The sequence below is a fragment of the Camelus dromedarius genome, chromosome 4 (genome assembly GCF_036321535.1).
Source record: "Camelus dromedarius isolate mCamDro1 chromosome 4, mCamDro1.pat, whole genome shotgun sequence".
NCBI classification, from domain to species: domain Eukaryota; kingdom Metazoa; phylum Chordata; class Mammalia; order Artiodactyla; family Camelidae; genus Camelus; species Camelus dromedarius.
The window spans coordinates 86,457,707-86,467,481 of record NC_087439.1 but is presented as its reverse complement, the minus strand read 5'-3'; the positions used below and the strand labels follow the sequence as shown (position 1 = coordinate 86,467,481).

Below are 9,775 nucleotides of genomic sequence, written 5' to 3'. Positions count from 1 at the left end.
CAAACTGAGATCTGAACCCAGGCGGCTGAAGTCCATAGCATGTGCTTTTAACCACTCTTCTGCTATGTTAGGGACCACTGAAGATTCACTTGTTTTATGAATCAGCTGTTTTCTGAAAAATGGGAACCAGGATGGATATGTTTCTGTGATGATGTCTCTTACAATGGAAAGGTGCAGGTGCAGAACACAGAATGCAACAAAACGGAATAATTTTTTTAAAAGCGGGAGTGGGGTTGATGAAGTGCAAGCCAAAGTATGAGCCAAGAAATCTGACACCCCTTATGACTTATTTTTAACTTTTAAAAATTTTATTGAATCTGCAGTTATCCTTTTGTCATTTCGATATAATTTCTTTTGTAAAGTATTATTTTATTTATTTATGAATAGGTTATTATACATGTGATACAAAATCCAATAAGCACACAGAATATATAGTAATAAATATAAACACATATTAATAACATATATAGACACTCCTGTCCCCCAGCTGTCAAGTTCCTTTTCCCAGAAATAATAACTGTAATCTGTTTCTTGTGCAACCTCCACCGCGATTAATTTTAGAACATTTTCATCATCCCAGAAAGGAACCTTGTACCCATTGGCTATCATTCCCCATTTCCCCTCAACCCCTTACAGCCTTGAGCAACCACTTATCTACTTTCTGTTTCAAGATTTGCCTTTTCATAGGAAAGGTTTCAAAATAGGTGGACTTTTGTGACTATCTTCTTTCATTTAGCATGATGTTTTCAAGTTTCATCCATGTTGTAACACATATCCATACTTCATTTTTTGGTGCCAAAAATTATTCCATTTATGGAGAGACCACATCTTATTAATCCATTCAAGTGGTGCATATTAAGGTTGCTTCCCCCTTTTAGCTATTCTGAATAAGGCTACTGTGAACATTCTTGTGCAACTAGTTGTGTGAAGAGATGGCTTCATTTCTCTAGGAGTGGAATTGCTGGGTCTATGGTAGCTCCATATTTACCATTTTGAGGAACTGCCAAACTATTTCCAAAGCAGCTGCACTATTTTACATCCCTACCACCAATACACAAGGCTTCCAATTTCTCCACATCTCCCCAACACCTGTTCATTTCCATTGTTCCCCTTATGGCCCTCCTAGTGGGGGTGGTACTTCATTGTGGTATCTCACTGTGACTTTGATTTGCATTTGCTTGATGATAAATGATATTGAGCATCGGGTATTTACGTATTTTCTTTGGAGAAATGTATGATGGAATCCTTTGCCTATTCTTCCACTGGGCTGTTTGTCTGTTCATAGTTGTGTTACTTTGCTTTCTTTGTTTTGTTTTTCTTTCAAGACTTTTTTTTAGAGAGGAGTTAAACTCACAGTAAAATAAAGAGGAAGATGCAGAGATTTCTCCCTACCTCCCCCAGTGTTAAACCTCCTCCATTACCAACACCCCCCACCAGAGTGGTACATTTGTTGCAACTGACCAACTTACACTGACACAGTATAATCACTCAGGTCCAGAGTTTACATTAATTAGGATGTTCATGGCATTTTCATAGATTTGCCTTTACAAAGCATCTCAGCCAAGTCTCTCCAGGGCACTGGGAGATGGGTGACCGGCAGAGAGTCAGAGAATGCCAAATTAACAGACCTGAAAGTTATATTTCTGCAGCAAAGAATGTATGTGTCTACAAACTCAGCTCTCTGCCGTTGGCATCCAGAAGGGAGCTTAACTAAAACCTACATGACTATTGAGGGCCAAGGAGAGTCTCACTGTTATTCCAGTTATTGACATGCCCTGAGGTCACTCACATCTACCCTCCTCAGTATGACCCATGGAATGACCATCATACAGGGTGTGAGTAGGACCAATAGGTATTCATCACATCCTCTCACACCAGTGCTCTGGGTGAGCCTATGAAGCTGGAGAAGGTTCATAATAGTAAAGTGCTAGTGATTTTCTATTACGGGACACAGTTGAAGAATGTGTTTTAGGGGTGACTTGGTGTTTTGCGTTGGCTCGGCAACTTGCCTGCCGTACCTAGGGCACATGACATTCCGAGGTATTTCAGTCCCTGCAGCCTTCATGTCCAGCCCCCCTTTCTCGTCTCCTCTGTCTTTCCCTGCCGCAAGCACTCTGAGCTCTCTGACTGCAACAGCTCATCTAGGTCCTTGGCAAAGTCATGCACAAACCAATATTGTTGAGCAGCTACTGTGCATCAGGTTCTGAAACCAGGGACAAAGACTAGATGCCTCTACAGGGGAAGCTCAAGTCCATTCAAAAGTGCTCAATGAATCCCCACCCCCACCCCCTCGCGCAAGAAAATATCCATTTGAAGGCATCACCTCAGGGGACACTCGTTAAGAGGAGGGTGTGGTTGGAGGGCGTTACTCCCACAGAGATCTTCCTGGGTCACCACAAAACAACCACCTACTTTGCTTACCCTTGTTCCCATATCATGGACCAATGTCATAGCATACAATGCTAGTTTGCTATGAAGGGGATGGTACAGCCAACTGATGTTTCATACGGCACTTCCCAAATCCTCCTGCGCCTCTGCCCATCATCATTTCTAGAATGTGCTGAAATGCCCGATCAGTATCTCTGACTAATTGAATCCCAGATATCAGAGAGCTGACTCAAGAGCATTTATCAGCCACTTAAGAATTCTTTACATCCAAATGTGACCGTAATAGTGTTAAAACTATATATTGGCTTGGGGAGAATGTCAGGGTCACAGATCTATAAAAAGCTCTCACGAAAAACCTAGAATACTTGGGGTGGCTGTCTGGGATCGCCTCAGACTGGGGACCAGGGCTGCCCTTCCACCCTCCCAGCACCATCTGGAGTTGGAGAACCACCCGGGGTGTGACTCAAAACTGAGAATTCTTAGAAGACTTTAATCAGAGAGCTGGGGACCATGTGCAGGCCAGATGGATCTGTGACCAGTAGGAGCAGAAAATCCACACAAATGTAAGTCCACCCCGATACCTGACCCACACACGAGCTAGTAACTCCGTGGTCAGTTCAAGCCAGTTTATCCTATGTGACATCACCCTTTCCCCAGCCTCTCCCGTCACATTACGCTGATTTATTGATTTCAAGCTTTTAATATCTAAAACTTCCTTGTTCACATATTTGTATTCGTTTGTTTTAACTGGGTTATTTGCTGCCTCCCACCAACCCCAAAATCTTATCAGCCCCTCGCAGCCTTAAGGTTCCTCTTATCCCAGTTTCCAGAACAATGTGAAATGGCACACAGTAAGTGTTCAAGAAATACTGGTTGAAGGCACATTTGAACTTGGAAACTTAAGCCAAGGCTCTGAGTGAGGACTTTGGGCAAAGGAGACTCCGAAAGCCTGGCTCGGGGGATGCTGCAGAGATCCCAGCAACCAGACCCTTTAGAAGCCTCTGACCCGTTTCCAAAGGTGGAAGGGCGAACGGAGCTCGGCCCGCGCCCATTCGCCAGCCCCGGAGAGTCGGAGCCAAACCAGCAAACGCAGCCAGAGCGCCAGCCTGGCGAGGAGCCTCCAAAGGGGGACGAGGGCCGTGGGCAGGCCCCGCCCGGAGCCCCGCGCCCTCCCCCGCCGCCTGCCGGTCCCCGGGGCGACGGGGACAGCCCCGGCCGGCCAGCTGAGCCCGGGGGCGGCGCGGGCTGGAGCCGCCCCCGCGCGTCCCGCGGCCCCCGCTGCACGGGCGCCGCCGCCGCCGCCGCCGGCCCGGGGCCGCTCGCCGAGTTGGCCGCGCGCGCCCGGAGGAGCGCGGAGTTTGGAAAGTAGTCGCGAAGCGTCGGCGGAGAGCAGCGGGTGGGGGCGTGGGGGTGCGAGAGCGAAAAACCCGCCTCTTGCGAGTAGAGCGAGGAAGAGGGGGGGAACGGCTCCGAGTTCCGCTTCCTGATCGGCGGGTGGGTAGAGGAGGTCGGCGCGGAGAAGGCCGGCGGGACGCGCGCTCCGGGCCCGCGGCGCGAGCGGCGCGGCGGGCGATGGCCGGCGAGCGGACCCGCAGGTTCACCCGGAGCCTGCTGCGACCCGGGCAGGCGGCCGAGCTCCGACACAGCGCCGCGTCCGCCGCCGCGGTGGCCGTCAGCAGCCGGCAGCAGCAGCGGGTGAGTGCGGCGCGCCCTCCGCGCCTCCCCGGGGTGCGCCCCGGGGCCTCGAGTCCGGCCGCCCCAGCACCCTGCGCCCCTGCCCCCGCCGCCCCCCGCTCCCCTCCCCCGAACGCCGTCCCCCGCCGCCTCGCCCGGCGGCGCCCTTGGCGTCTGCGACGCGTGAGGACCGGGGGGCGCGTTTGAGGACCGGGGACCCTCAGCTATGAACAGCTGCGGGGGCAGCAGAAGCGCAGCGTGGAGAGGATGTGCCTGGGTTGGGGGTTGGGAGTTGGGAGTGGGTGGTGGTGAAGAGGTGACGGGAACGCAGAGCGAGTCACATGGGCGCTAGGCTGTGGGGTGCCAGAGACCTGAGGGGTGGGAGATTCTGCAGGTCCGCGAGTCCCCTGCACCCCTGGCGACTAGCGCGCAGGGGGAGAGGCTGTGATCCGAGGTCCTCGCCCAGGCTAAAGCTGGGAGCCCCACCTGAACGCTAGCGCAGGAATAAATGTACGTCTCCCCTGTCTCCCTCCACTGGGTAAAAACCCACAAACCACTTAATAGGACTCTCGAAAGGTCTGACAGAACCAGGCTGGGGGAGACGCAGGTCATTAATTATCCAGTGGTTTCTGGTATTTTTCTAAGATGTTCGCGGGATTCTCCCGCCAAGATCGCTTCACTGGTTACTTCCTTACTGAAACGCCTTCTAATAGAGCTGGGTGATTTCCGCGGGAAATCCCTGCGGCAGCAGCCAGCCGCTCTCGTCTGGTGCCCGAATCATATCCATACCTCCCCAGATGTTCATAAGTTCCAGTAGGTGTCACACTCGGGGATGGAAGTGTTAGGAGGAAAAAAAAAATCAATTCTGGTGGGAAAGGGAAGCGAGTGGGAACAGCCTTACAGCAAGACGTGGGCTCAGCACCGCAGCACTCTTGGCCTCTCTTTGCTGGACCGGAATCCCACGTTGTGGGTTTCATTTTCCTTTTTGCCAGGAAATATCATTAGGAATTAAACGGCTTCTTTTAAGAGTGTCAAAGAAAGTGTTACTCTTGCCAGTCACCCATCAGGAGGGAGCCAGGAGCTGCCCAGAGCCAGTTCCCACAGCCAGGACTTTTCTCTAAAGCCAGAGGTCGGAAAGTTGAACAGAACGGAAGCTAATTGCCTGGCAGAAGAAAGAGGCATCAGATGCCCAAGAGGGTGGGGGTGACTGGAGTGTGAAATGAGTCAGTGGCCAGGGTGCCTTGCCTTCTTTTTCACTTACCACTGGCTGCAGTCTGCAGTTATGCAGAGGAGATTCAACTGCTAGCAGATCCTGTGCCAGGGGCTGGGGTGGTTCTGATAACAGCATGCACATTTTCAAGGCAGGAAGGATAAACTGTCAAAAAGAACATTTGAACAAAAGATTCAATTCGAGTAAAAGCAGAGATAATGAAATCTTAAGGCATGCCTAGGGAATAAATTTGTACTTTGGGAAGATCATTCAGGATTGTGGGTTTGTCGTTCACTGCCATTTGCTTTGTGATAACTTTATTTTGCAGTTGATTCATTTTAGCAAATCTCAGTAATAATCTGGGAGAGAAGTGCAGAGAAATAAGTAGCATTCAGTTGGAATAAATAGCCTTAAATGCTGTTTTTGATTTTTGTTTTCTTTTTGCCTGGATTCTCCTACAGTTTTTGTAGCACTTGGATTTCTCCAAAGAATATGTATCCTAGATACCTTTGTATTCACACATACATTCCTTTCTCCAAATTTATGTCAGATTTGAAATCCTAGGGTATCTTGTCAAAATGAATAAGCTCAATGTCTTACAAAGAGTTGGGGGAAGGGTGATTCGCTGGCAAAGGTGTCCCTGCCTCCCTCCCCTCACTTCAGCACCTTGGCCAACACTCCTGAGCGAGCTTTTGCCAAGACACTTCTTGGGATCTTACACATCTAGGCAGGCAGTCTGGGCAGCGATTTTGGCAGCAAGAAGTCCTGTGCTTGGCATTCCATCCTATCAGTTAACTCTTAAAGGGAAGCAGGGAGGTGGTGAGTTCTCTGTGTTGGCACCCAAACTCAGTGGGATTCCATGGGGCAGAGCATCCCTTTTGAACCTGAACCTTGTAATTGGACTGTGCAGTGAAGACTAAGCCTGGCTTACATCGGTCCAGTTCTTTAAGACTCTTTATGTTTGTTGCTTCAAGTCCTCAAATCCTAGTTGTGAAGGGAGAACATTAATAGACTGGGGGGAGAATATGGGCATCCCACATCGATACAGGCAAGAAGAATTGTGTATATTGGAGCAAGCTGCCATCTTTTGGAATTTATTTAGAGACGCTAGAAGGTCCTGCTGAGAAAAACTGTCTCACTGCTAGATTCATACAGTGCCCTTTCTGAAACCACTCTTCGGGGGACCAAAATCCTGCAGAGTGTTACGGAGAGATTGTTGTAGGTTCTGATTAGGTTAACAGGCTGTTACGAGAATGGATTAACAAGGTAGTTTTGGACTCTGAGAATTTATATATATAAATTTTACTGGTTACTTCCTTACTGAAACGCCTTCTAAGAGAGCTGGGTGATTGGATTATGAAGAACAGAGAACAAAGTGATGCAGAGTCAGGGCACTTACTAGGGCAGTTGCTGAGGAATGTACAGATAGATTCCAAAGCAAACTTTATTTCAGTTTTAACCTAAGGCACTGCAGGAGCTCACATGCAGGTCGACTCCTCATGAGGACTTACCTTACTCTGCATTCCTCTTAAGAACAATTATGAAGAATTGTTTGCACTCCAGAGTTCATTGCAGCATTTTCCACAATAGCCAAGTGATGGAAACAACCTAAATGTCTGCCGAGGGATGAACGGCTAAAGAAAATACGATATATATATATGTATTTTTTTTCCATTTTGGACATGTAATATTGCATTAAAATGGTTATATAATATTCCATTGTGTGTGTGTGTGTGTGTGCATACACAGACACGCAAACATACACACACATATTATTCACCCTTAAAAAAGAAGGAAATAGAAGGAAGTCCTGCCATTTGTGACAATGTGGAGGAACCCAGAGGACATTAGATTAAGTAGAATAAGTCAGACACAGAAAGACAAATACTGCATGAACTAACTCACTTATATGTGGAATCTGAAATGGTAAAACTCATAGATGCAGAGAGAGAATGGTGGTTGCTAGGGTGGGGTGGGGAAGGGCAGGGGAAATGAGATGTTCATCAAAGGGTACAGACTGGTCAGTTATGTAAGACGAATGAGTTCTGGAGATCCAATGTACAGCATGGTGACAATAGTTGAAAATGCTGTATTGTACATTTGAAATTTGCTAAGAGGATCTTTAAATCTTCCCAACACACACACACACACACACACACACACACACACACAATAGTAACTATGTAGAGGTGATGAATAAGTTACTGAACTTGATCTTTTCACAATGTATGCATACACCAAAACATCAAATTGTACTCCTTAAGCAAATACAATTTTTATATGTTGAAGCTATCTCAATGAAGTTGTTGAAAAGGTAAAAAAGGAGTAATAACATTAAAGAAAGCCATACATTTTGAAAAGAGAACTATTTGCTCCTTTGTTATCCTAATTTTTTCTTATAGAGAACAAACGAATCACAGCTCATGCAAAGGTGAATCACAGAATCAAGTAAAGTTTAAGTAATTTCCTGACACCCCATTCATGACTGTCCCACAGAGCAAACTTCTCTAGAGCAGAATCTCAGTTCAAGGATGATTAGGGACATTTCTTCCAAGTTAGGACTTGAGTGTTTTATTAGTGTTTTGTTAATTATACCTACTTTGTTGGCCTCAAAGTTGTAATGCCACTGATGAGAGATTCTTTTTGGATAAGAAGCTCTTCTTTTAAAATGTATGAAGTGTATTTATACTTTCACATGAATTAGTTCATTTAGATTAAGTTTCATTAAGCTCTTTTCCACATATGTGTTATATTTGATAGCATTTCAAAAGGAAAACACTAAAAAATAGATAGATATATTACTTTCCTGCTAACACCACCTCAGATCTGTCTGTCTGTTGAGGGACATGGAGTTTTATTGATGGAACATGATTGGCTGGGTCAGAGTAATGGAAGACGGAGTGACAGAGAGGGTGGGAACTCACTGGGGTCAGAGGATGGGAAGGAAGCACGGAGGTAGGTGGGGGTTCACCAAGCACCAAATAAGCATTTGGTCAAGTTTTGCCTAAAGCCTTTTTATGTTTCCTAGATCGAAACATCCCAATTTATTTACATGCATTCTTTAGGACCTTTATTCTTTTGTTACTCCGGAATTCCTCTGCAACTCATGTTTGAATTGTATCCAAATTCATTAACTTCTTTTGAAGAGGAAACATCTTGCCATAAGCTACTGTGCTTTATCAGTATGTTTTCTCCCTCCCTCCCCCGCCACCCAGAAGGGGTAAGTGGTGGAGAGGACAGTATTGACTGAGTCATCCTCCAGACTCTGTATCTTCGCCTTGATTTGATGTTTCCTAACTCCTTCTGTTCCCCAGGGATACTACTTTTGATATTTTAGGGAACTTTGAATAAAGAAGCAGAACCTTTGACCGACTGAAGTTCTCCAGTTGAGAAGCAGGGAATATGTAAACATATTTGCAAGGGTGGGAGGAATTCCTAGAAGGAAGAATTTCCACCCCTCTGAACTTTGTGATATTCAAATAGTTGAGAGGAGGAGGAGTTTCGAGTGGGAGATAATAGAATTTCTGAAAAATCTTATGCTGGAAGTAAGAGTCAGTAAAAAGAAAAAAAAAAAGCCATGGGAAGTAATATTGAAAGAAAATGAAACACTTGTGCTGTCAGTGTCTAGAGTGAAAGCAACATGCAAAAAGAGGCCTGTTTGTTTGGCATTCCCAGCACCATCTTGTTTTGTTTCGTTTTGTTTTTTGACAGGGTTGTACATAACAAGGGTGTTTACACTTTAGCAGAAATCACAAGCTTTAGCAGAAATCCCAGCCCCACGCTTCTGTTTTCAAATGAGGAAAAGTCTCTTGCCTGGTGAAGAAGTCAACATAAACTTACTTTACAAGATTAAGGTTGAAGGCTGGTGACTGTATCAACTAAGGTTTTTGACTTCTCAAGGGCATTGCAGAAATAACTTTGAAAACAAATAGTAACCACAGTGTAATCCAGAAAACTTCTACATGGGTCAAAAAATGAAAGAAAGAGTAAACATTCTTGTCTGTCTTTTTCTTCACCGCCTTTTCCTCTAAGGCCTAGGATAGAAAAAGAGCGGTAATAAATGTATTATGATAAACCATTTGTTGAGAACAGACCAAGTGCCCGACAGAGTGCTAAGGTTTTTATTTAGTTCTCAGAGCAATCCTATGATTGCTCTGAGAACTAAATAAAGTTATTACTTTATTATTACTGTTACAAATTACAAGGTCATTGAGATTCATAGGGTTAATAGCTTGCTCTGAGTTAAGTAACTGGGACTTCTTTTGCATCCTGAGTAGCAACCAGCAGAGGTTACTTTCTGGTTTTGTAACTGCTTCCAACAGCATCTCTAAATAGGAAGACACGTTGATGTTGCCTTCTGATGGGTGCCTCTCTCTAAGGAAGCAGAACTCTGTCCTTCCCCCTGGCGTTTCAGAGCACCTGTGAGTGTTTGCTTCAGTTTTCCACTGAAGTTAGAAACCACAGCAGAGGCTGTTCCAGGGACCAGGATTAGTAACTGACCCT

The 9,775-nt window shown here is 46.0% G+C and overlaps 1 protein-coding gene across 3 annotated transcripts in view; it reads left to right on the top strand.

Annotated features, from left to right (window-relative positions):
- Positions 1-3,939: 3,939 nt before the first annotated feature.
- DOCK10 (dedicator of cytokinesis 10) overlaps positions 3,940-9,775 on the top strand; it is a 241,535-nt gene continuing 235,699 nt past the window's right edge. For all 3 annotated transcript variants that reach the window (XM_064485215.1, XM_064485213.1, XM_064485212.1), the window contains exon 1: positions 3,940-4,083. In XM_064485215.1, coding sequence (XP_064341285.1) covers positions 3,961-4,083 — 123 coding nt within the window. In that variant the 5' untranslated portion in view covers positions 3,940-3,960. The remainder of the gene's footprint in view (positions 4,084-9,775) is intronic.